The sequence below is a fragment of the Danio aesculapii genome, chromosome 2, assembly GCF_903798145.1.
Source record: "Danio aesculapii chromosome 2, fDanAes4.1, whole genome shotgun sequence".
NCBI lineage: Eukaryota > Metazoa > Chordata > Actinopteri > Cypriniformes > Danionidae > Danio > Danio aesculapii.
In genome coordinates this window covers 48,298,317-48,325,630 of record NC_079436.1, presented here as the reverse complement: position 1 = coordinate 48,325,630, position 27,314 = coordinate 48,298,317, and the positions used below count along the sequence as shown (strand labels likewise).

Below are 27,314 nucleotides of genomic sequence, written 5' to 3'. Positions count from 1 at the left end.
TATCAAGCTTGCATACAAGTTTAGTGTAAGTGTCTTCAAGAGGAATCACACTGTGTGGTGACAAGCTCACAGCCACCAAAGCTTCACCTTTTGTACATAGGATTAAGGTTGCCATGTAGGTTTAGATAGATTGAATTAAAAGTCCTTTCTGTCTTTGATTTGGTTAACTACAAACAAACTACTTCCTTAATAAATTCCCAACTGGATCTGATGCATCATCCTGTAGCAGAGTGGGCTGGATCTATAGTATGCAAATCATACTATAATCGCTCTAAACTTGATGAAAGCAAAGTAGGACTTCCTTGTCACTTGTTTAATCCCGACATCGCAAGGCAATTGGTTTAAATTTGCCCAGATGAGACGTGATCCGCGGCACTATTGCCTGACGCTGCTGTCAATCCAGTGTGGGGCGGAGGACGCGAGCCTACCGGACACAGCACCGGAGACACCGGAGCAGAAGTTGATCGGAGGAGCCGTTTATCCTCTCCAGCTTGCTTTGGATTGCTCTTACTTTACGCAGGCTTTCACACCGCTTGCAGTGTCATCTGTGCGATAATGCCGGACACAAAAAAATACATCGAGAATCTCTCTGGTGCGGGGAAGTGCATCGGCGTCCTGACGAGCGGAGGAGATGCTCAAGGTAAATGATTATTTTTTGTTTTATACACAACAACAAAGCGATTATATGAGGTCAAGGTTGCTTGTTTGGAAGAGTTGCCTGTTATTATATATCTAAAGCGAAACAAGTGCAACAGATGATAGAAGGCGAGGCAGTTCCGGGCTTTTAAACCGAGACTCAAATTACAGTTTTGTAGCAACTCGGACATACATTTTAGTTACAAACTGGATTAAATATGAGGTTTATGAATTAGTTAAGCTAACACAGTGGTCATTGAATATGTAAGTTTGTTTACAGATAACCGGATTAAATGAAAGTTCCATCTCTATCGTCATGACAACACGCGAGCTGACTGTGACTTCCAAAACAAATGTAATTAAATATTTATGCCATTAGCACATGACGCAGCTTTTACACTGGTCACGCGTTTCATTTTATACACAAATTCAAGCCAAGATCAGAATTGAAATGATTAGGCTCTCGAAGGGAGTTTTCATTTATTTTCCTCACCTGTCCATCTTTGTACGCATGTCTCTTGTTAAGCTTTGCTATGTGTCGTGATGGATGTATGTCATGCTGAAGAATGCGTGCGCGGGTCTACGTGATTGCAGGCAAGTATTAGAGAGACTTCCATGATGCAGCGATCACGTGGGAAAACCCGACGCATCCCGAGCTTGAGCGGTTAAAAGCCGCGGGATGATCATTTTCCGTTCATTGGCACGTATGCTCTTTATAAAAGCGCATCTTCCCGCTGGTTGTTTTCTGCTCAGTGTTGCAATTATCCCAAGTTACAACTGTCAAGTCTTTATCATCATCATCATTATCATCATAACAGTTTGTTTACTCTTGAATATCTTTTTGAACTAATAAACAATTACCCAGCTAATATTTTTTGGTTCCAATAACGTTCTGCTTTGGGACCAAGATTGCCTCTATAGGTAACAAGAAGAAGGTTTCTAGACTTTTCTTTTCTCTCACTTTTTTAACCTTTTTAATTTGTTGCTGCCTCTGATTTCGGGGCCCAAGCATTTCCAGATATGAGGCCCTAGCATCGAAACTTAACACATTCTCTTTCTGTCTCTATATATTTTTTTTCTCTGTAGATTCTTAATTTTTTTGGTAAATAAATGGCATGTTAAAATATATATTTTAAGTGGAACCTTTTTCTTCTTAATGTAAATTTAAAGGTGACGTGGTGGCGCAGTGGGTAGCACGATCACATCACAGCAAGAAGATTGCTGGTTCGAGCCTCGACTCAATTGGCATTTCTGCGTTGAGTTTGCATATTCTCCCCATGTTTGCATGGGTTTCCTCCAGGTGCTCCGGTTTCCCCCACAATCCAAAGACATGCAGTACAGGTGAATTGGGTATGCTCAAATTTACCGTATGAGTGTGTGTGGATGTTTCCCAGTGATGGGTTGCAGCTGGAAGGGCATCTGCTGCATAAAACATATGCTGGATAAGTTGGCAATTCATTCCACTGCGGTGACCCCAGAATAATAAAGGGACTAGGCCAAACAGAAGATGAATGAATGAATGATATTAACCTGCAATTGCATGTGAATAACCTGTAATAGATTATATTCATTTTTTCCCACATATTTTTTTCCAGAGGGATTTTAAAAAGTATTTTTGTATAATGGAAACACACAGGGTGCAAATTATAGGGGGGTTTAAGGGGGATTGACCCCCCAACTAACACTTGATCCCTCCTAAAAGAAATCAAAACAAGATGTATGGGGGGGTCAGCCCTTTAATAGTAAGAAATAGCTTTCTCTGATCTATATCTTAAATATTCATTCATTCACTTTATTTTCAGCTTAGTCCATTCATTAATCAGGGGTCGCCACAGCGGAATGAACAGCCAATTTATCCAGCATATGTTTTATGCAGCAGATGCCCAAGCTGCAACCCATCACTGGGAAACACCCATACACTCATTCACCCACATACATACACAAATTTAGCTTACCCAATTCATTTATAGCGCATGTCTTTGGGGGAAACCAATGCGGACATGGGAAGAACTCCACACAGAAATGCCAACTGACCCAGCTGAGGCTCGAACCAGCGAACTTCTTGCTGTAAGGCGACATCGCTACCCACTGCGCCACCGTGCTGCTCCTATCTTAATATTGATAATTAAAAATGTATAATACAAATATACATTTGATCCCTCCTATAACAGCTTATACCATTGTGAATGCATAATGCGCTGATCAATGCTAGGAAAAATATCATTCAACAGTCTGAAACTGGCAGTTCTAGAGCACCCACAGACGTCTTAAGTATTCACAAGACACATTTCTTGTAAAATAGGTGTTTATATCTGCATGTAGCCTAAATAAAAGAAAAATTAGACAGATAATTTGTATAGTTTGACCTATTAATAGTCACTAAATATCCATCAAAGCACTGAAAATGTATACATTTAATTAATAAATTACATGTAATTTAAATACATTCATAAATTTGATTCACTGAAGCATGTATTACCAAACTACTACCGAAAAGAAGTTGAGCCTCCTGATCTTCAATGTATAACTCGCACACTGGATACACACCTTTTTCTTTTTCTTTTTCTTTTAGCGAGATGTGCCTTTGCCCCAGTACAGATGAAAGGTTATAGAAACGCCCCTGGATGACACTATGTCTCTTAGCAACAGTTTCCAGGCAGCAGCTCTGCCATCACTATGGGTTAGGCTGGACATAACCTCAGGGGAGCAGATGCTTGATTCAACTTGTCAGGTCACAGCATTAATGGGAGCATAGTGAGCAGAGCGTCCACCATTCATTCCTCTATACGTAGCACACACACACACACACACACACACACACATGCTAGCAATGTTGACTGTTTAAGATGAATGCGTTCTGCATCAGAATTTGTGAATCACCAGTCTCTATCTTTCTCCATGCAGGTATGAATGCTGCTGTGAGGGCAGTGGTCAGAATGGGAATCTATGTAGGAGCAAAGGTTTATTTTATCCATGAGGTGATTTTTCTTTTACTTCATCATATTTCTTGAAACCTCTGTATAATCACTGAAGGATATTGATATCCAATATTAAGCACCGTTTCTGTTGATCCCACAGGGTGCACATGAAAGCTTGTGACAGATGAAATAGATGTTCATATAGTGGTTGCCTTGGTAAACACTGCAGGATAAGTTAATTAAGCCTTTATATTACAGTAAGCGTCTTTTTTGTTTGGACAGGGCTACCAGGGCATGGTGGATGGAGGCGATAACATCAAAGAGGCATCATGGGAAAGTGTTTCCAGTATGTTACAAGTGGTAAGCAAAATGTTAAAGTAAGTTTGCAATTGGTAATACTTTAAATTCAGATTCGGAAAATAATTTTAAGCGTGTTTACATTTTTGATGAACTCTTAGTGTTGATTTATTCCGATCATTTATAATCAGAATTTAACACGTTTAAAATTAATATAATTAATTAATATTTTTTGATCTGTGACCTCAATACTTTTTGGTGGAAAATTGATCCCATAATGTAGGTTCAGTGCATTCAGCAGTATTTATTGTTTTCTTAAGGCTGATTTATACTTCTGCGTCAATCGCAAGCGTATGCTCTGGCGCAGCCTACTTGTGGTCGCATAGCCCTAGCCATGGCTGTCGGCGATGCTGACCTCTCAAAAAAAAATTCTCTCAAAAACCTCTCAAAAAATTTTACTACACGTGGCAAAGATGAGTAGCACAAGCTCTGTGATTGGTCGGCTTGGTAGCGCTGACGAGTGTGGGCGGAGGTGAGAGGCCGATGGAGCGAGTGTTTACAAGTGTGAAGTCTCGTGAAGGAGCTCTTGATGGAAACTGTTGTTTTGTGTTTACCTTATGATTAAAATTGTTGCACCTCTGCCGATCCAGCCTCAAAATTAGCAAGTTTGAGCCACTTGTACATTAAGGAAGCGTTTAGAAAAAGCAAAACACCATAAAAGAAACTCGACACAGATGAACATAAAAACCTTCAGCTAGTGTTTCTGAAGTGTCATTGTAGATCAACACAAAATGCGCACAGAAGTATAAATGCACGCCTACGCGCATTGCATGCGCCATGGGTCGCGCTAATCACTCAACGCAGAAGTATAAACCAGGCTTTAAAGGTTCCATGTAGTGCTTTGAAATGTGCAGTTTTTAATGCGATAATTGATGTAATCTCAACTGAAAAATTAAGAGAGGGCGGGACATAGAGCAGCACCTCCCCTTATTAAAAACAGCCAATAGCGTTTTGTTTTATCACAGCCAGTGGGAGTGGTTAAGCTCGAGGGCATCAAATGAAAAACAATAGATTGTTTTCAATCATGTGGTTCTGGTGACGTGCAAAATTTAGATGAAGGGCAGGACGTAAAAAAACTGAATGAGGCACAGAGGAAAGTCTGCATTTTTGCGATTTATACCAAATTTCAAAGGGGATATAAATACAAATTAACCACATATTTTGGTCATAATCTTTATATCATGAAGAGGGTCGAGTTTTCTACTGAATTAAAATATATTTGCCTGTCATCGATGCGGTACATACTGTATAATTACATTACGTGAAAAATACTATAGTAAGCACTATAGTGTTTGGAAGCATACGATATATAATTACTTGAATTAAACTGTAGTAGTAATTATATTGTTGCTGTGGTACGACATGACTGTAGTAATAAACAAATTATTCAATAGGCTTCAGTTTTCTACGCTTTAATCACAATGCATCGCAGTTTACGCTAACTTTACTGTATTTATTACAGTTTATCAATTTACTATGCTACAATATTCAGTAGCATTCAGTAACAAAGAGTTGTAGACATTCTACACTTTATTATGTGGTTCAAAAACATGTTTATTATAAATTACTATAGTGTTTTCCCCATGTGGATATCTTCCAGACCTCACGAAATAACAGAAGAAAGCATACAAAAGCATGGATGCATATTCTACATTATTATTTATTTATTTATTTATGTAAGGGGAAAAAGTGCTTCACAATAATAACCATCTAGTTTTGTCGCAAGGGTTTGAATTACGTTTTTGTTCTGTCTGTGAACTTACCATCAACAAACAATTACTGCTGCTGCGCATCTCGATGTTCACGTTACGGTTGTTTATTCTGCTGAAACGCCAGTAAAGACATGGATTATTGCAAAACAAGACAGAGATTTCATTGCAGTGATTACATGGCAGAAAACGTTATTTATATTCTCCAGGATATTGTATTAGTGTGGTGGTTTTTGTGTAACTACGCCACCCAACCCGCTATAGGCTGGTATCGAACCGGCGACTTTTCGCATAGGAGTTGGGTGCTCTACCAAGGAGGCTAAAGACCATGGCCTTTAGTGTCTGTCGCTAGAGCACCTTTAGAGGTCAGAGGAGTGAGGTTTACCTGCACAGCACTTACTAGCTGGCCTCCGTTACATTTGTATCTGATTTTTATATAACACATCAAAATATTTATACACATAGCTAGGCCTTTATATAATCTTTATTGGGGCTGTGAATTATCACGTTTAAAACGTTTGTACACATGGATGTACTAAAATAATGTTTATGACATTTCTTTTGTTTTTCAGCCAGTTTCTTGAACTTTCCCCTCTTTATGAGCAAAAACTTTTGGAAGTCTATAAAAAGCTGTTCGGCAATTCCTATTTTGGCCGATTTTAAACAATTATAAACAACATAAAACAGAAACATTTTGATGTTCTGATAGCGATTCCTATGTAGAAGAATCACTTCCTGCCATCATCTGAATTTCGCACGTCATCAGTGACGTCATGTGAAAACAACCTATTGAGAAGTGTCTTGAAGGGGGCGGTGCATGTCAGATATAAGAGAGCATTTGATTGGTCAGAAGATATGAGAAACTGAAGTATGAGGTGACGTGGAAAAAGACGTTGATCCATTTAGGCCGAAGTGACAAACTGCAAGCTTTAGATGTTTATATCAGTTTTATATGTTCAATATGCAAATTTTGTCACTGTTTTGGAGCACACTAGCTAATAGATATGCTTAAAACTGACATGTAAAACATTTATTTGATTTTCACGGGAACTTTAATGCTACTGTATGTGTGCAGGGTGGCACAGTGATCGGCAGTGCCCGCTGTAAAGATTTTCGCACCCACGAGGGGCGTCTACGTGCCGCCCTGAACCTGGTGCAGCGTGGCATCACCAACTTGTGTGTGATTGGTGGAGACGGCAGTTTGACCGGCGCTAATCTCTTTAGGGAGGAGTGGAGCGGACTGCTAGATGAACTTGTACAATCAGGTAGCAGAGTGGGAGGGGCTTATCCACATATTTTCTACTCGCCATGATGCTTTGCGTGAATTATTGGATTAATTTCTGCTCTGATCATCTATGAAATGGTTTTGAAAAACGTGTAACCAAAATTCTCCTCACAGCTCATCCATCGAATAGGAAAAGGCAACTTATTGGAATGAAGAAAACAGAGCTTTGTATACAGATATGAAATGAAATAGTCGATAGCCATGAAATAGTTTTCACCAAAAAAGCCAAACCCTTTGTCAAGTTTCACAGACTGAAGCTGCGGTCACACTGGGCTTTTCCTCCCATAGACTTCCATTCATACGCACGTGAATGCGTCAGACCGGAAACGCAAGGTCATGCGTCAAGTTTCGCATTTCGCTGCGGTGCAAAGTTCAAGCTTGGTGAACTCTGACCTGTGAAATCGCATCACTTGACTGCGTGAGACCAATCGAGGATCAAAACAGGACCTCTCTGGACAGAAATTTAAAACATGGAGCAATGGCTCGCTTTTTTAATGTCTCATCATCTTGTTTAATACCGCCCCTTTTCGCAGCGCCGCACGACAGAATTTCGCACACACAAAGCCCAGTGTAGCTTAATTTCGTGATGATTGATCGCAGCTGGTCTCTCATCTGTTATCATTAGTAAGCCAATCGGATTATACCAAACTCACCATAAATAGCTCGACTAGCATTTGTTTTTCCCTCATGTTTGTTTTTTTGAAGAATCCCCCCATCCACCCCATTTCCCCTTTCCTCCTTTACCAGGGGAAGCTCTTGAGAACTACCTGATCTCGTACCCCCTTACATGCATTTTGACCAGGCGGGAGTCTTGGCCTCAATTATCTCTGAGCTCAGGGTTCTCTCACCAGACAGCATGCCAAACCTGCCACTATTAAAAATCAATATCTAAGTGTAAACTCTTGAACTAGGGTTTTTGTGTAGGCTTGTATTGTACAGGATTATAAAATGCTTAAAAAATGTCACAAATGACACTTAAAAAAGTCACACAAGTGGCAAATTCACATCTGTCGCATCCATTACAGAGAGTTGTCACCAGTGGTGGAAAGAGTACTGAAAAATCATACTTAAGTAAAAGTACCATTACTTGCCTAAAATGTAGTGCAAGTAGAGTAAAAGTATCTGTTGTTAATATTACTCAAAGTAGGAGTAAAAAGTAGCCCTTTCAAAAGTACTCAAGAGTAGTGAGAAGTGAGTATTACGCTGTAAAAAAACTCATGCATGTACATCTAATATTTGCATGTGTATGTAGACGTATCATTCTGTAGTGAGACACAGGGAGAACATGCAAACTTCGCACAGAAACACCAGATGGCCCAGTGAAGACCCAACGCCATTGGTATTCTTGCTGTGAGGCAACAGTGCTAGTCACTGGGCCACCGTGCCACCCATTCTGGATAAAGGTGGAAGAAGGGGAGGAGGGGGGGGTTTCATCCAGACGAAGATAGTTGTAGAGAGAAAATGAGGATACATATAGTGACTTGGGATCCTTTGATTGGAGGATCATGATTAGCTAATGTGGACCAGCTGGGTCAATCATGAGCACATGCTCCTCTCGAAATTAGTTTAAAATTAAACTTCACTTAAAACACTTAATGTAATGTCATTTTTATGAAGGACAAAGTCAGGGTGTCTGCTGGGTCTTAAAATGTCCCAAATTTCAAGAACTAAATTCACTGAAATATTATGTTGTAGGTCTTCTATCATTTTAAACAGGTCTTAATTTTGCTTTATCCAAGTAAAGCTACTCAATCGGGTCGACATCCATGCAATGACTAACAGTACATCTCAATGAAACCTTATTTTTTATATTTACGTTTTTTGTAAGAGATACAGTTGAAAGTAGTTGTAAGAGATTTTACCGCAAATTCCCCAAATTAAATTCTCTTTAAGCTAAAAACAATTACACAGTTCCTCATGATATTACCGGGCCAATAGGAAAAGCATCTTTAATCTTGAACCCTGTATAAGTCTAAAATATAATTCTTAATGTTCTTAAAAAGATCTTAAGAAGTCTTACATTTGACTTAATGAAAACTGTAGAAACCTTGAAAGTTCATCAGCTCAAAACTCATTCAGTTTTCACTCTCATGTTTATGGATTATGTATAAGCAACCTTTTGATTTAAAATGATTTGTTTCACTTCTTGTAAATGGAGTTTCCCCAAACCAGAAGTGCAACCCATCATTTAGAATGCAGTCATCATGTGTGGGAAAAGGTGGATATAGTTGTTTACTATTTTTAATTATTGTTTTTTACTTTTAGGTCAGATCAGTGAGGATGCTGCCCAAACTCATTCTGCTCTGCATATTGTCGGGATGGTGGGCTCTATAGATAATGATTTCTGCGGGACAGATATGACCATTGGCACTGACTCGGCACTGCACAGGATCATAGAGGTGGTGGACGCCATTATGACCACAGCGCAGAGGTATACGATAACAAAAAACTACACACAAAAATCCACTTAGTGACTTATAGTATATGGAATCCCAGCTATTCAAATCTGTTTCAAAAAGCAAACTTTCCTGTAGTGCTAACAGTTGAGATTATGGATTCACTTCTCATGAATGAATTTTAAAATATATATCTTAAAGGGGTGGTCCACTACGATATTAACTTTTAGTTGATGTGTAATGTAGTTGTGTGAGCATAAACAACATCTCTAAATATAAGAAGCTCAAAGTTCAATGCAAAGGGAGACATCTGCTTTTACAGAGTTAGCTTAGCAAACCCTACAGCCAACGAAGTTTGGGGACTACAAAAAAATACATCCGGGCCAATGAGATCCCATGGGGTTCCACAAACTTGCACACACCCTGCGCAGTGAAGGGGCATGGCCAGAGGTGCTGTAATGTTATAGCAGAAAAGGCTAAAATGCCGTCCAAACGCTGCTATTTCCACAGAGCTTCTTCTGTTTCTGTATTTAGGCTTCCAAAGGACATGACACAAAGAGAGAAATGCTTACAATTTAGCCACAGCCATATCATCCTGCAGCCCAAGACCGGTTACTCATTGATGCTAAGCAGGGCTGAGCCTGGAAAGTACCTGGATGGGAGACCACATGGGAAAAAATAGGTTGCTGTTGGAAGTGGTGTTAGAGAGGCCAACAGGGGGTGCTCAACCTGTGGTCTGTGTGAGCCCTAATGCCCCGGAAAAAGTGAAGGGGACACTATACTGTGAGTGGGTGCTGTCTTTCGGATGAGACGTTAAACCAAGGTCCTGATTCTCTGTGGTCATTAAAAATCCCATGGCACTTCTCGTAAAGAGCAGGGGTGTAACCCCAGTGTCCTGGCCAAAGTCCTTTAATCGGCGCTTACAATCATGTCCTACCAATCATCCCCATCCACCAAATTGGCTCTATCACTGTCTCTTCACTCCACCAATAGCTGGTATGTAGTGAGCGCACTGGCGCTGTTGTCCTGTGGCTGCCATTGCATCATCCAGGTGGATGCTGCACACTGGTGGTGGTGTGGAGAGACCCCTTTCATGATTGTGAAGCGCTTTGGGTGTATGGCCATACATGATAAATGCGCTATATAAATACACATTACATTAACAATTTAATTTTAATTATGTTTCAGAGAATTATAAAAAATATATAGCTAGCATTTTACAAAGGAGAGGTTCCAGAATCTCTCCCAGTTCAGTGCGGGATTCGGCTAAAAACTCCTCCAACCGATGGAGCTGTGGATTGTGAGCCCCAACCTGTAAGTGTTTTTATTTGTTAAAATTGATCAACTAAATGCAGTTTCTTGCGTTAACGGTATGTTGTAGCGAGGATGTAAAAAGGATGTAAACAACTTGAAATGCTGTTTGGCACCATTAACAATTTAGCTACAAATTCATATTTATCAGTCAAAACACCCACAATCTTCAGCAGCGCTGCAGTGTCTCTCTATGCAGACGCTTTTCCTGCATTCTACATCTCAAATATCAAACTCGCAAAAGATATGTGAACGCTTCATATTACTTACACATGCTTATTACGAATATATGTGAAAAACACTTGTCAGATTTTATTTTAGAAAGCAGTCGGGAGGTTCAGCTGTGTCCTCTTCATTTTCTGTCAGATTCAAGCACAAACTGATACGGCTAACAGACACTCTGACTGACAGTATTTACACAGCGCAAATAGCGCATGCTTGAAGGTGCGTGACGTTTCCTGGTGAGGTGGAGCTGATCCGCAAATCACAGCACATTATGTTAGCTGACCAATCAGAGCCTCTTGAGGAAGGAACTAGGAAATATGACAGTCGTTTTCATGTTAGCAGAGTAGCTATATACAATCAAAGTACGATATATGAAAAAATAACAGGATTTTCTACAAGTGAGTTATGAGCGCACATTGCTTTGCATCTTATAAACACAACCAAGACTTAAAATACACTGTTGACCACCTCTTTAAATGTAAAAAGATGAAAATTGATTTACAGCTGTGGAAAAAAATGAAGCATTGTCAGACATTAAATAGATGAAATTTGACTTAAACCAATATCTAATAAATCCAGAATCACATTCACAGAAACGGAAAACTTTTAAAGTGCCATATTCATTGTATTTTTATTTAATTCTTATTTTATTTTAATTATTAAATAATTATTAGTTAATTTGTATTTTAAATAAATTTTAAGATACAACAGATTTAAACTTCACATCATTATGGAGCTTTGTTTGTAGAATGTTATGGAAAAATAATTAACTGAACCCATTTTTACTTAGTTTAATTTAATATTTAATATGCTTTATAGGTATATAAAATCTCTTTTTTTTATATTAAAACTAAAGCAGACACCAAATCGAGATGATAGAGTCTTTGACCCCTATGCAAATCACATCCTTTACACAGGAATTTCACACTTTAAGCCTTTCATTTAATAGACCCTTTTCACATTTTTAGGTTTCTTAGTAGCTGAAGTCGTCATAGTTGGGAAAACTTAGAGCGAAGTGAATGGGAGAGTACACCAGATAATCTTTTCACAATCCTATTTGCTGAAATAATAAAAGCAAAAGTCCATGATGGTGTTATCAAGACTTTCAGAAAAAGGAAAGAAAATAGCGTGAGACCCTCACTCTTACTCTCGGCCCCATAGATGCTGCATTAGAAACACCTCACATAAGCCAAATTTTTTCTTTTGTAAATTGAGTCAAAGATGATATAATGCAAATACATATAAATGTCCATACGTTTTAAAAAAATCTAAGTATTTTAAACTTTCTAGGATTTATTATGACCTTTAAAAGTGTCATAACAGGCTTGTGAATAAGGTCTATAGAAATGAAGTGTTTATTCATTTTGTTCATCTTTTAGCCATCAGAGGACCTTTGTGCTGGAGGTTATGGGGAGACACTGCGGGTAAGATCCTCCACAAGAAACCATGCATTTGCATTATATTTGAAAACCCACATTCAAGTGTGTGTGTGTGTGCGTGTGCGTGCGTGTGTGTAGGTATCTAGCATTAGTCAGTGCTCTTGCGTGTGGTGCTGACTGGGTGCTGATTCCAGAAAGGCCTCCTAAAGATGGCTGGGAGGAACAGATGTGTCAGAAACTATCAGAGGTAAAACACTCATACACACACTCACACACACACACACACACACACACACACACGCACACACACACACACACACACACACACACACACAGGCCTGAAGCCAACAACAGTGACACGACTAACCCAGTTACATCATTCAGTATATAAGTCCACTTGTTCTGGAAATGCTGTAGCCGGTTATACTCTAGTTGAGGTGTAGTTAAAATTCGCATCCTTGTTTTATGTGTTGCATTATTTTGTGTGGGAGATTTGACTTTTTTTTGCATGCACTGAATGTTAAGGGTTTATTCATTTAGACTGGGGGTTTATTCAAAGTGACTTACAAGAGAGGGTCATGACATGCTTTTTGCTATCAGAGTCAAGAATGTTTACAGTACCTAAATTAGCAAAATGTAACCTAATTAGTAAACAGTGTGGAGAGTGAGAAATGCAGTGTGAAGAAGGTGAGGATAAATATTTGTACAGCTGTAGTAAAAATGAAGAGAGCATTTGGAAATTCTTATGTTTGCAGTTTTGCAATTTCAAGTTATGTTAAAGGTAATTTTTATTCAGTACTCTACTGATAACATTTCATTCCCAATTGTGGAATAATCCTTTTTTTGGTCTAAACAAATGAAAACATTTGTTATTCTGACAAATAAAGTGTCTTTTTTAAAATAAATAAATAAATACAAATTATTTAGTCCTCCTGTGAAATATATATATATAGATTTATTTAAAAATAATTCTCAAGTGATTTCACAGTGTTTCCGAGTCTTATTTGTTTTATTTTGGCCTGAATAAAAGCAGTTTGAATTTTTTAAAAGCATTTTAAGGTCAGTATTATTACCCCCCTTATGCAATATTATTTTTTTCAATTGGCTACAGAATAAGCCACTGTTTTACAATGACTTGCCTAATTACCCTAACTAACCCAGTTAACCTATTAAATTGCACTTTAATCGGAATAGTTGTATCTTGAAACATATCTAGTAAAATATTATGTATTGTCATCATGGCAAAGATAAAAGAAATCAGTTATTAAAAAAATCCAAGTCAAAGTCAGCTGTATTGTCAATTGAACCACTTGTACAGGACATACAGAGAATCGAAATTGCGTTATTCTCAGACTCTTGGTGCCTTACATATAACATTAATACAAAAATTTGAATTTTAAAAAGAAATTACAACAAAAACAATTACACATATAATATAATCTAAAAATATAAGTAAAAAATAAAAACATTGTAAACAATACAATTACACTTAATAGGCATATGGCAAGGAGTGCAAACCAGAATTGTGCAGACACAAAACAGTATATAGTGCAAAGAGTACAGTATAATGCAGAAAATATGAAAAAGCCTTTTGCATTATATAATGATTTGCAATTAAATGAGAAATTAGTTATTAAAAAATGGAAGTTTTTTTTTAAATCTGAAATTAAGAAATCTGAAAAAAGCTCATCTTTAAACAGAATTTGGGGAAAAAATATAAAAGAATAAAAATTTTACAGGACAATAATTCTGACCTCAACTGTATTTATTGCCACATTGAATACACAAAGTACTTTTAATAATATAATATAATATAATATAATATAATATAATATAGTATAATATAATATAATATAATATAATATAATATAATATAATATAATATAATATAATAATAATATAATAATAATATAATATAATATAGTATAATATAATATAATATAATATAATATAATATAATATAATATAATATAATATAATATAATACAATGTAGTATAATATAATATAATATGATATAATATAATATAATATAATATAATATAATATAATACAATGTAGTATAATATAATGTAATATAATACAATGTAGTATAATAATAATATAATATAATATAATATAATATAATATAATATAATATAATATAATATAATGTAATGTAATATAATACAATGTAGTATAATATAATATAAAATAATATAATATAAAATAATATAATATAATATAATATAATATAATATAATATAAAAATTACATTAGTCTGTGGTTGTATTTATGATCAGTTTGTTCGAATGATTTAGTTTAAAGAATGTGCTCAAAAATATGACTCTCTGAATCCACTGAATCAGCACTTCCTGAAACTCTTGCAACCCACACAAAGACATGTAAATAAATAGCGTACTTTTTTATTTAATTTAAAATGTTATTAGTGTTGTGTTCAGTTATTAATATAAGTTTGAAGCTGTCACTAATTGATTTCTCTTTTTTATGTAAGAAAAATGCTGATGCTGAATCATGCTCTCTGACATTTAGATCATTTAATAGCTTATGTTTTTTCTTATAGTTACCATTTTTAGTCGCTTGTAATGTACAAAGCACTATTTCTAAAGAATATCTTGACAGCACATTTTAAAATTAAAAAAGCTTGGGGTTTGCTAGCTTCAGCTACAGCCATGCACATATAAATAAATATATATACACATTGACTCAACACACCCATACACAAACACACACACTTGTTTTTAGTGGTTTATGAGGACTTTCCACTGCCGTATTGTACTTTATACTTTAAAAAACATTATTTTATCACCTTTCCCTTTCTCTACCCCTAAACCCGACCCTCACAGAAAACCTGTATCAACATTTGAATCTGTAAAGATTGTGATTTTTATAATTTATATAAATAAATTTAATCACAATACAATTTAAATGCACAATATATGGTTTCAACAACGTTATCGCAATGTGCGCATCTGCAATAGTCACATGGCAGGATCTGGGATTATGGTTGACTAGGCTCCACATTTCAGAATTCAGGTCTACACTGCTTTTCATAATTACATTTATTGCCTCGTTTCTAGTCCAACTATCCAGCTGAATAATCTGCCAAAGGGTTACACAAAACAATCTTATGTCAAAAGGAAAAACAAGATTGTTTTGCTTAACCCATTGGTAGATTATTTTGCTTGTTTATGGAGAAACTTGCTTAATTTTGACATATTATATCTGAAAACAAGGCAATATTTTTTGCTTGTCTAGAAAATGCTTCTTCCATTTAAGAATTTTTTGATATTTGGACTAGAAACAAAAAAAAAACTAAGTAAGAAAAGCATTTTTTGCAGTGCATTGTGGAGTTATTGCAAAGTTTAACCATTATAGAGTCAAAGTTTATCATTTGGATGTGTTTTTGTGCATTTCTAGCGAGTTTGTAGCATTAGTTGTATCCATTTATTTATTCGAAGAAGTGTTATTTTACCTTTGATTATTTAATTCAAGATCTGTTTATTTAATTTGTATCTTTGCTCTAGTGAGCCATGGTGGCTCAGTGGTTAGCACTGTCGGCTCACAGCAAGAAGGTTGCTGGTTCAAACCCCAGTTGAGTCAGTTGGCATTTCTGTCTTCCTGTGTTGGCGTGGGTTTCCTCTGTGTGCTCCGGTTTCCCCTACAGTCCAAAGATGTGTGCTATAGGTGAATTAGGTAAATGAAATTGGCCATAGTGTATGGGTGTTTCCCAGTACTTGGTTAAGTCAAAAAGGTTTTTTTTATTCTATTTTATGCAGATGCATTTCCCTACAAAAATATCCCAATCAATCTAAAGTGATCAATTCTTTCTAGGTAGAGCTATTAGATTCACATGGTGGAATTGTATTCATATTGCAATATATAGTGCAGAAAAACATCGAAACGTCAGTTGTTTTGAGGATTGTGTGGCCCTAGTTTATATGTCTGTTTAGCAGGATGCGAATTACAGGGGGGTTTTGGGGGTGAAACAAGATGTGTGGGGGGTCAGCCCTTTGAAACTGAGAAAAAAGTTCAGTCTGATCTGTATGTTAAAGAGCCCATATTATACATGAAATAGGGTCATAATTAGGTTGTAAGGGTCTCCAACAACAGTCTAATATGCATGCAAGGTCATAAAACACTTTTATGGTCTTATAATCTGCATTTATTTTTACCTAATTATCCCAACGACTCCCATATGAATCGTTCAGCGATTCATTTGTTCCCAACCCCCTCCTCAGCGCGAAGCTAATCTGCGCTGATTGGATCGATGACAGCCTGCTGCGATTGGTCGACAGTGACAGGCTTCAGCACGAGACAGAGTGAAATGCCCAGCTGGTAATCAACTATATAAAAGTAGTCACAGTGCACACGCGCTTCATAGTGTAAGGCTTTTTTCACACACACACACACACAACCCTCCTCAGAAGAACTGGGGAGATCGACGCGAGTCTCTCTCTCTCCCTCTCCCTCTCTCTCTCTCTCTCTCACACACACACACACACACACACGCACACACACACAACGCTCCTCAGAAGAACTAGGGAAAGCGACGCGAGTCTCTCTCTCTCTCTCTCTCTCTCACACACAACGCTCCTCAGAAAAACTAGGGAAAGCGACGCGAGTCTCTCTCTCTCTCTCTCTCTCTCTCTCTCTCTCTCTCTCTCTCTCTCTCACACACACACACACAAACACACACACACACACAACGCTCAGAAAAACTAGGGAAAGCGACGCGAGTCTCTCTCTCACACACACACACACACAACGCTCCTCAGAAGAACTAGGGAAAGCGACGCGAGTCTCTCTCTCTCTCTCTCTCTCACACACACACACACACACACACACACACACACACACACACACACACACACACAACGCTCCTCAGAAGAACTAGGGAAAGCGACGCGAGTCTCTCTCTCTCTCTCACACACACACACACACACACAACGCTCCTCAGAAGAACTAGGGAAAGCTACGCGAGTCTCTCTCTCTCTCTCTCTCTCTCTCTCTCTCACACACACACAACGCTCCTCAGAAGAACTAGGGAAAGTGACACGAGTCTCCTGTCTCCTAGCTTATGATCGATCGCCATAGCAACGACAAACGGCAGTGGAACGTGAGCTCACAAAAGCCTTTAACGTTAAATCCGTAAACAAAGCGGCACGCGTCGCGTTTTTAACGTGGCTTACATGTGATAAGAGAATATAAAGAGTAACCGCGTGTACTGTACCAGGTTAACAACTCATCTTTGGGTAGAGACTGTCAATATTATCCATCTGAGCACAGCGTGACTTCATTCGACCGGCAGCGTCTGTGTGTGTGTGTCTAGTGTTTTTTCTGTGTTAGTGGGCCTGGTTTGCGCGCGTAACTACTGGCGAGGCTTGTGTTTCGTGGCTGCGTCATCGCGAAACACCTAATGACTCGTTATGAAGACGACTCGTTTGAAGCACTATGAGTCGACTCTTTTATAGATGAATCAATAGTTTTAAACACTGTACACTTACAGATTTAAGCCTTAGCTGGATATTTCACTTCACTTAGGGCTGTGTTACACACTACATGGAAGGGCATTTTCAAAAACACATAATATGGGCTCTTTAAATAATAATGTTAGTAATTAAAATAATAGACTTCAATATGACCACCCCTATATAGGTTCATACCATTGTGAATGCATATCATGCGGGAAAAAAAGTCATTCAACAGTCTGAAACCGGCAGATTTAGAGCACCGATAGACACCGTAAGAGTTCACAAGACATGGAGAAAACCATGTTTTCGCATAAAATAGTTGTTTGTTTCTACAAATTGCCTAAAAGTAATGTCAAATTAGATGCATTGTTTGCATAGTTTGTCCTAAGTGTGGTTTATTTATAAACTAATTTCGAGAGGATCACGTGCTTATGATCAACACGGCTGGCTCCTCATTAGCTCTGTAATCTGACCCATTAGATGATTACGGAAGCATTATAAATAACCAGAGTTTTTCACTCGATTTATCTTCATCTTGAAGCTTCCCCCTCCTTCCACCCCTACTCCCCCCCCCCTTTTTTTCCCATAGGGCGACACGGTGGGCCAGTGGCTAGCACTGTAGCCTCACAGCAAGAACACCGCTGGTCCAACATCCTATCGGGCTGGTTTGTGTTTCTGTGCGGAGTTTACATGTTCTCCCCGTGTTCGCGTGGGTTTCCCCCGGGTCCCCCATTTTCCTCCCACCGTCCAAAAACAAATACCATAGCAATAGATTAAACCAAATTATCACTGAAAACAACCCTAGTTTACACTTCTCATGCGGCGACAAGCAGGGGAGTTCTCGAGACCTACCTGAGCTCGAACTCCCCTCTCGCCCTTCTAACGGGAGGGAGCCCCGAGCTCGAGGATATTACGAGCTCAGGGCTCTCTACCGGGACAGCATGCCAAATACGCTTTATTGATTATCAGCTAGGTGTGAACTCTTGAAAGTAAGTAATATCTTATCAGGTCAGAATACACTAAATAACCCATCCCACTAAACACTGAAAACTTGAATACTATTTATGAATAAATTAGATGTAATTTAAATAAACACATACATTAGATTCGCTGAAGCATGTATTACACAAACTAACATTACCAAAACAATTGACCCCCCCAATCGTCAATGTATAATTGGCACACTGCTGTTAAATATGATTTTTAACAGTTTTGAGTTATGATGACACAGGGCATGTCCTCATAAACCACCTCAACATCGTAATACAAAGGTCGTACCCATGTCATTGTACACATTAGTCTTTATAAGCTACCAAAACCAGCACTCACACAAACACACGCAGAGCTTGTTTCAGTCCTCCAGTGTTTGTCCTGCAGAGCCGTTTGCGAGGTTCTCGTCTTAATATAATCATAGTGGCTGAAGGAGCCACAGACAGACACGGAAACCCCATCAGCTCGCATCAAGTGAAAGACGTGAGTATCTCTGGCTTTTTTTCCTCATTGGTTTGGATGTGTGTGTGGATGTGTGGGTGTGTGGGTGCGCGCACGCTTTTTCTCCCTTGTAGAATCGTGCTGATAAGAAGCGGCTTAATATCATCATAGTAGCTGAAGGTGCGATAGACCATAACAACAAGCCCATAACCACAGACCATATAAAGGACGTGAGTAATGCACGACTGCGGGACTTTTATGTGCTTTTAATAAGTGACTGAGTTCCTTCTCTTAAACTACACTGTAAAAAATGGATGAAAAAAGTCAACAACAAATATTTTTATGTTACTTTATCTTGTTTTAGTAAGTTAATCAGGTTTCGACTACATTTTTCAAGTTATAAAAAGTTTAACTTCATATTTTTAGTCAGTTTGATTGATGTAAGTTAGAAAAGTAAAATTGATGTATCAAAAAATGTAAGGCAGCAAGAACTTTTTTCTTTAAAAAGAGTTTTTACTTTCACTTTCCTAGTTTTGTTTTATTGATTTAAGAGTTAACAAATATGTATTTTTGAGTTTTTGTGTAAATATAGTTTGTTGTGTGTTTGCCTGTGATATTTGCCCCTAATTTAATGCATTATTTGTAATAGTTGTAACCGGTGTGTGATTTACTTTTAGATTTGTCTCTCACATCTTGCCTGTCTGTGGTTATGTTTATGTGCTTGCTTTTAGAACAGTCCAGTCCTATTAAAATAGTGCTTTGTTTATGAATGTGAATTCATGGTGGAGTTTATAAGTTGGTTTCCTAGTTCAGTCAATGTATCAATGTAATAATTAGTCAATGTACACTACTGTTTAAATCAGGGGTCACCAATCTCGGTCCAGGAGGGCTGGTGTCCCTGCAGGGTTTAGCTCTAACTTGCCTCAACACACCTGCCTGGGTGTTTCAAGTATACCTAGTAAGACCTTGACTAGCTTGTTCAGGTGTGTTTGATTAGGGTTGGAGCTAAAATCTGCAGGACACCGGCCCTTCAGGAACAAGTTTGGTGACCCCTGGTTTAAATGTTTGAGTTCAGCTTTTTTACTGATTATTTTTATCCAACAAGGATGCATTAAATGGATCAACTGTGATAGTTAGGGTTATGACAGATCACTAAATCGTTTAAAAAAATAATAAAACTAAAAATAAAATAAACATTATTAAAAATGAAAAGATTTTTTTACCAAAGGAACATTTTATTTGATTTTAAAACTAATAGAAATGATCTGTTGGCAACAATTTGACAAAAACAACACAAATTTTAAAGATGTGACTTATATATTTTGAAGAACGTTAGAAATATATAATATTATATATGTATATATATATATATATATTTATATATATTGTCTATTTTTAAATTCATTCATTAATTTCGTCGCCACAGCGGAATGAACCACCAACTATTCTGACATATGTTTTACCAAAGACTATAGAATACACAAGACATGTCACTCGGATAGTTTTGAATGAAGAACAGTGTAACTGTCAATATGGCGAATGAAGCCCCGCCCACTACTACAGGAGCCAATCCTCGATCGCTATAGACTGAGGATTCTCCGGGGGAGGGGCTCAGACCAGACATGTGCTTTTTCTGTTGTCAACAAAAACACTGGAATCTCAGCGAATACTTGCTTCACGACATAAGAATTATATCCAAATAAAGCTTGACATCTGTACATTTAAATGAACTAAGTGCACTTGAAATTAAATGTTTTCTGGTTTTGTAGTCTATATGAAATGAACGCGAGGTACGCACATCACATGACAGCAACAACTACTCAAGCACCCACAAACTTGTAAACAAATAGTCACATTCATTTCAGGAGGAGATTCACCATCAAAACCTGATGATAGAACCTAAAGTTCTAAATTACTTTAGAAGAGCAGCATGATCTGACCAAGCACTGTTGCAAAAAGGTTGCTGATTTGAGTCCCGGTTGGGTCAGTTGGCTTTCCGTGTGGAGTTTGCATGTTCTCCCTGTGTTGGCTTGAGTTTTCTCCGGGTGCTTCAGTTTCCCCTACAATCCAAAGACATGCGCTATAGGTGAATTTAATAAACTACATAGTGTATGAGTGTGTGAATGAGACTTTGCATCTGTGTTTCTCAGTACTGGGTTGTGGCTGGAAGGGCATCCGCTGCGTAAAGCATGTGCCGGAATAGTTGGCGATTCATTCTGCTTTGGCGACCCCTGATAAATTAAGGGATTAAGTCAAAGGAAAATGAATGAATGAATATAAAATCCTTGATCATTTCACAATACTACTGGAGTTATAATCAAATAAATGCATCCTTGATGAGCACAACAGACCTTTCTTCTTATTTCAAACTTTTAAATAGTAGTTTTTATATAATATATAATTTCACGTGAATTTCTGTGACGTTTATGTTATGTGAAGACTCTGTCAACTCTCTTCCGCAGCTGGTCGTGAGCCGGTTGGGGTTTGACACACGGGTCACCATTCTGGGCCACGTCCAGAGAGGAGGAACCCCCTCCGCCTTTGACCGGATTCTGGTATAAATCCCAACTGTATTTAAATGATCTGAACTTTTACATTGACCCTTGTTAGTTAACTGTGGTGTGCATTTCCTCTACAGGCCAGTCGCATGGGAGTGGAGGCTGTTTTGGCTCTTCTTGAAGCGTCTCCTGGTACTCCAGCATGTGTGGTGTCTCTCTGTGGTAATCAGGCTGTCAGGGTTCCTCTGATGGAGTGCGTTCAGATGGTGAGAAATTAATACTGTTTGGCTTTAAAGGTGTGCCATTACGCGGTTTTTGGAGATTACCTACATTGTAATGCTTTTTTGGTACTGTGACAGTTCCTAGAGAAACAGAATATAAAATGAGAAAGCGGTCATTCTGAAAGATCTGGAAAAGGGTTTGGGGAGAGTTATTTAAACCTAACACAGTGGTTCCCAACCTTTTTTTCGCTTGAACCCCCCTGGAAAATATTGAAAGCCCCCCTCCACATTTAATGATATTATTACTCAAATAAGTTTTGCGATAAGGATGACAAAAAATGTTGTTTTCATACAGACGGTATGTTTATTACCATATCTAGATAGGTTTATGCACAAATAATAGCCTAATGTAAAATATAAAAGCAAAACATCAGTAGGACATTTGTAACTGAAAAACGTAAGCCTTTGGCATTTTAAATGGGCCCTATTTGGAATTCAATAACAAAATTATCAGTATTCACACTGGTGTATAAGGGAAAAAAAGAATATAGGCTATTACAATATAATACCTGCATGCCATTTGTTATGCTTTATCAATGTGCGAGGATTGCTGCTGGCAGTGAGTAATAATTTGGTCAATACGTGGAGAGATCTTCGACAGGGCAGTCACACACAATGCTGATCCCTCGCGTCTTCTGACATTGTTGCGATGCAACGTTTGACTGTATTAATTGATAACGGTATCTTAGCCAGTTGTTTTGATTCATCCGTTCCAAATAATTCCTTGATAATCTCTGTTACGCATGGCAAAATCAAAGTTTCTGCAATTGTAGGCCCTTTTATTTGGTTTGGCGAGATTTTTCAGAAACTGTGTACGATATTTTTAAACGTTTCTTGTCAGTAGCAGTGACGTCCCTCATCTCATTTTGGGTGTGTGTCAACTCTTTTGCTCTATACTCAAAAAAATGCTCTGGGCTTGTTGCAGTATTGGGGATGAGTAGGCCTCGTGCATTCGTTAGCAAGGACTTTGACGCAGTTGATGCACTGTGGCTGGGTCAGGGGCTCTTTGCTTGGAGAAAACAGAATAAACCCATAGTTCAAGTAACTATCTTGGTATTTCCTGCATTTCGTGTTTCCAATATTGCTAGTGCTGCGACCCAAAATGTGTAATCACCTAAGTCCAGTATGCTTGGGTCATTACTATTAGCTGCTGAAGGCAAATCAGTGAGACTGTTTTTTGTGAAGGACGAATTACAAGTTTGTCCATTTTTTTGGTCAGCCAGGGGATAAAATGAACTAAGACAACATGATCGTTCTCCGAATTGTCCACTTCTAAAATTTTTTTTAAATATGACACGATAATTTTTTTTCCTAATGACATTTAGCATAAGGTGGGTCCGAGATCAGGAAGTTTTCAAGAGCTCCCCCTGTAGAAGGAGGAAAAAGGGAGGAAGACGGGGTGGATGGGGGGTTTCTTCAAGTCGAAGATGCTGGGAGTAAAGCAAACTGGGATATTTATTGAAGGCTAGGATTCACCTGATTGGCTTAATATTCATCTTATGATGAATTAGGACCAGCCACAATCAATCACGCGATCTTCTTGAAATTATTTGTCAAACTTCACTTATTTTGAAAAATGCTGGTGGATGCTACCCATTGCTTTCCATAATCTTTTTTTTTTCAATGGGTGCCATCAACCAGCATTCTTCTAAATATCTTCTTTTAAAAAAGAGATAGGAATAAATGTGCATAAACTATGATGGAAACACATTTACTGAATGAATTCCAGCATGTGGCTCAAAAAAGGCATGTGATGTTGTTTCTCAAAGAGCCACAGTGCTTTCATTGTGTTTTGCTTTTGTCTTTTGAGGCGCAAGTAATTTATTATATAAGAGTAAAGGCACACAGTAACTTTTTCTATCGCAGCAAACTCCTTTTTTCCTCTTGATATTTGGCGCCAGTGTATCGGGAAGTGATGATTTTGTTCTCTTTGATGGAACATTGGATGGAAACTGTGCTGTATTTGTAAAAGTTTTATGCAATATTCAAGTTTTGCAGTCTTATTTGCATATTTGGATGAAAACATAGACATTGTTACTGATAAAAATCAATTTATTAACAAAAGCTGAGAAAGAATTTAGAGCTAAAATTCAGATACGGTAATTGTTACATCCTTTAAATGTATTAATTGTTATTGTTTCTATATTGTGTGTTTCCTGCCCAGAGAGAGAGGGGTGGGGGGAGGTATTGACCTGTTGTTTGATGTGAGATGTTTAATGAGCTTTTGAGTACAATCCAACTTCAGTCTTTTGACGAACTTCGTTGTTTGCCTTGTGTTGTTGAACTTATAATTGTTATTATAAGTTACAGTGCAGTTTACTTTCTTTGTATGGTATTTAAAAGATAATTGTCTTGTTTCTTTGTTTGATTTAAACTTTTGATTTACAAAAGGAAGCCGTAGGGAGAGGGTGCCATTTTTATTTTTGTTCTAGTTTGTCTCTGTTTCTTAGTAAGGGAATTTAAAAAGCTTTTATTGTTTATTTATTTTCTTTTACATGAATGGGTTATTTAGTACTCTTCCTAAGCTAGTTCCTGTTTTGTTTGTTGTTTTGGTTTCTGCTTCTCCTGAAAACTTACTGCTTCTTATGTTTGACGATTTATAAGAAAAGAAGACTAACGTTTACTCATCTTGTGGTTGTTTCACATTTCTGAGGCAGAGCACTGAAGTGATTCCTCAGTTTTGTTTATTATTAAACATTTAGTCACCTTAGAATTTTAAGGTTCTATCTGTGTTCTAAATAATTTTGAGATACTGAGCTTTGAAAGTTTTTGCTTTCCATATAGCAAACAATATGTGTGTTACAGTTTTCTTTCATACATTAACATGACAGAGACTCTCTAGACCAGGGGTCACCAATCTCGGTCCTGGAGGGCCGGTGTCCCTGCAGGGTTTAGCTCCAACTTGCCTCAACACACCTGGCTGGGTGTTTCAAATATACCTAGTAAGACCTTGATTAGCTCATTCAGGTGTGTTTGATTAGGGTTGGAGCTAAAATCTGCAGGACACCGGCCCTCCAGGAACAAGTTTGGTGACCCCTGCTCTAGACAGAGGATACTCTCTAAATGTAAATGATTAAAACTCTCTTAAATTTGCACCTTTGGGAAAAATAAACAGGGCAAATGCAGATAGAAGCTTCAAATTTTAAAAAGTCACTTTCCACTTGGAATTATAAGGTTCTATCTGGCAGATCATTAGTTGAAGCTTTACTTATCAAGAAATACAACCAGTCTGCTTATTAATTTAATTAAAACATTTAAAAATTGTAATGCTTGAGAAAGTTGCTTTCTATAACATTTATTTAATCTTTTAGGATGAATATTTTTTCTTGTATAAGTTGAGCATACAAGGCTGTGCTAAATATTTTATGCAACGCAGATGTTAATTTTATATATTTATTATGTGAATATTTATTGAATTTCATGCTTTATGAACTACTGAATTACATTTATTGAATTCTATGCCTCATGAATTAAATTAAGTATTTGCCCTTTAAGGTTGAATATCAAATTTAAAGACTTTAAAAGAAAACAATGAGCAAATGAGCTTAATAAACAATGAAAAATGTTCCACTGACTATATATAGACAAATAAAAATATTTGACATCTTATCAGTTTCAGGTTTCTTCTCAACTTTGTGTGGTGCGGCATTATTTAGTCGACTCTGATTTTGTGTTTCTTTCTGGTCTTTCCTGCTGTCAATGGAGCAATCCAGCGAAATGACAAAGAAAGCTGATCCTGATTGGTTCTCGTGCATGCACTCGAAATGCTGAGTGGCTCACAGAAAGAACCGTATAGAGCCAAGCTAGAGTTCGACTTTATAGATAAAAAGCTTTTTTGTTTTTTAAATAGAAAGTCTTAATATGTAAACAACTTAGAAAAAACCATCACAATGTTAATAAGTTTTCATTTAATAAGAATTTGTGAATAGCTTAATTTTGACAAAAATTTCAGATAGAACCTTCAAATTCTAAGGTGACGATTTGTGTAATTGGTTTCGTTTGTCTAATTTCCCTTAAGTGAACATTTTATTTATTTTTTTACTTCTTGCCCCAACCCCAAAGAGTAAAATGGGAAGTAAAATAACCATAATAGACATTTAGTGTCTGACACATGCTGTAATTCTGTTAACCAGTCAAAACACAGTGTCATGATCTCAGCGAAATCTGGGTTCAGAGATAATGATTTATTTTTGAATAAACCATTTCAGACACTGAGAAAAGAGCTGATGATGCAGGGTGTGTTATGATCAAATCTAAATTTTGGGGGAACTTTGGATGGATGAAAACATCTTTAAAATAGCAAAATAGAGGCACTATAAATCTGACCAGAACCAGAAAATCCCACCTGTCCTCAGGTCTTTACACTGGCTCCCAGTTACATTCAGAATAGATTTTAAAGTATTATCACTTGTCTATAAATCACTAAATGGCCTAGGACCTACAGATATGCTCACTAAATACAAACCTAACAGATCACTCAGATCTTTAGGATCATATATACTAGAAATTCCAAGAGTTCAGTCAAAGCAGGGTGAATCGGCTTTTAGCTACTACGCCCCTCGCTGCTGGAATCAGCTTTCAGAAATGATCAGACTTGCTCCAACATTAGGCACATTCAAATCAAGACTGAAAACTCATGTTTAGCTGTGCCTTTACTGAATGAGCACTGTGCTACGTCTGACATATCACACTATTGTGTTTTTTTTTTCTTTTTCATTCTTTTATAACCGATTTTAACACATTTTAATCTAATTTAAAATTCCTGTTTATGTAAATCACTTTGAATAACCATTGTGTGTGAAATGTGCTATATAAATAAACTTGCCTTGCTTTAAAAGCCAGCCCTGTATCTTTTGTTTACTGTCAGATGGTTCAGTCTTATGAGTGTTTGATAGGCAGATTTAACCTCTAGTTTGGAGTTTTTAGCTTGTTTATTTGTCTTTCTGCAGACTCAGGAGGTCCAGAAGGCCATGGATGAAAAGAGATTTGAAGAAGCCGTAAAGCTGCGTGGCAGGTAAACCACAAAATCATTTTCCTCTAAAACAGCAGATTTATTGATGCTTAGTTTTTTTTACATTTACTAATGTTATTATTATTAAGTTACATTATTTATTTATGCCCGGTCGAGCCAACATCTTAAACCAATGTCATATTGATGTCAAATATTGACAGTTATTCGTCATGTATGGCAACCAAAATCAAACGTCTGATAGACGTCATAGTGATATCGTCGAGCCAACATCTTAAACCAATGTCTTATTGATGTCAAATATTGACAGTTATTCATCATGTATGGCAACCAAAATCAAACGTCTGATAGACGTCATAGTGATATCGTCTAGCCAACATCTTAAACTAATGTCATATTGATGTCAAATATTGACAGTTATTCGTCATGTATGGCAACCAAAATCAA

General features: G+C 37.4%; 1 protein-coding gene across 3 annotated transcripts in view; it reads left to right on the top strand.

Annotated features, from left to right (window-relative positions):
* The first annotated feature begins 327 nt into the window (after nucleotides 1–327).
* pfkpb (phosphofructokinase, platelet b) overlaps nucleotides 328–27,314 on the top strand; it is a 52,653-nt gene continuing 25,666 nt past the window's right edge. For 2 of the 3 annotated variants that reach the window (XM_056481360.1, XM_056481341.1), the window contains exons 1-11: nucleotides 328–640; nucleotides 3,541–3,614; nucleotides 3,837–3,914; nucleotides 6,696–6,885; nucleotides 9,171–9,336; nucleotides 12,217–12,261; nucleotides 12,355–12,463; nucleotides 19,254–19,349; nucleotides 21,582–21,674; nucleotides 21,758–21,883; nucleotides 26,848–26,912. In XM_056481360.1, the coding sequence (XP_056337335.1) occupies nucleotides 556–640; nucleotides 3,541–3,614; nucleotides 3,837–3,914; nucleotides 6,696–6,885; nucleotides 9,171–9,336; nucleotides 12,217–12,261; nucleotides 12,355–12,463; nucleotides 19,254–19,349; nucleotides 21,582–21,674; nucleotides 21,758–21,883; nucleotides 26,848–26,912 (1,127 nt within the window). In that variant the 5' untranslated portion in view covers nucleotides 328–555. The remainder of the gene's footprint in view (nucleotides 641–3,540; nucleotides 3,615–3,836; nucleotides 3,915–6,695; nucleotides 6,886–9,170; nucleotides 9,337–12,216; nucleotides 12,262–12,354; nucleotides 12,464–19,253; nucleotides 19,350–21,581; nucleotides 21,675–21,757; nucleotides 21,884–26,847; nucleotides 26,913–27,314) is intronic. The other variant, XM_056481350.1, reaches the window with a different exon arrangement.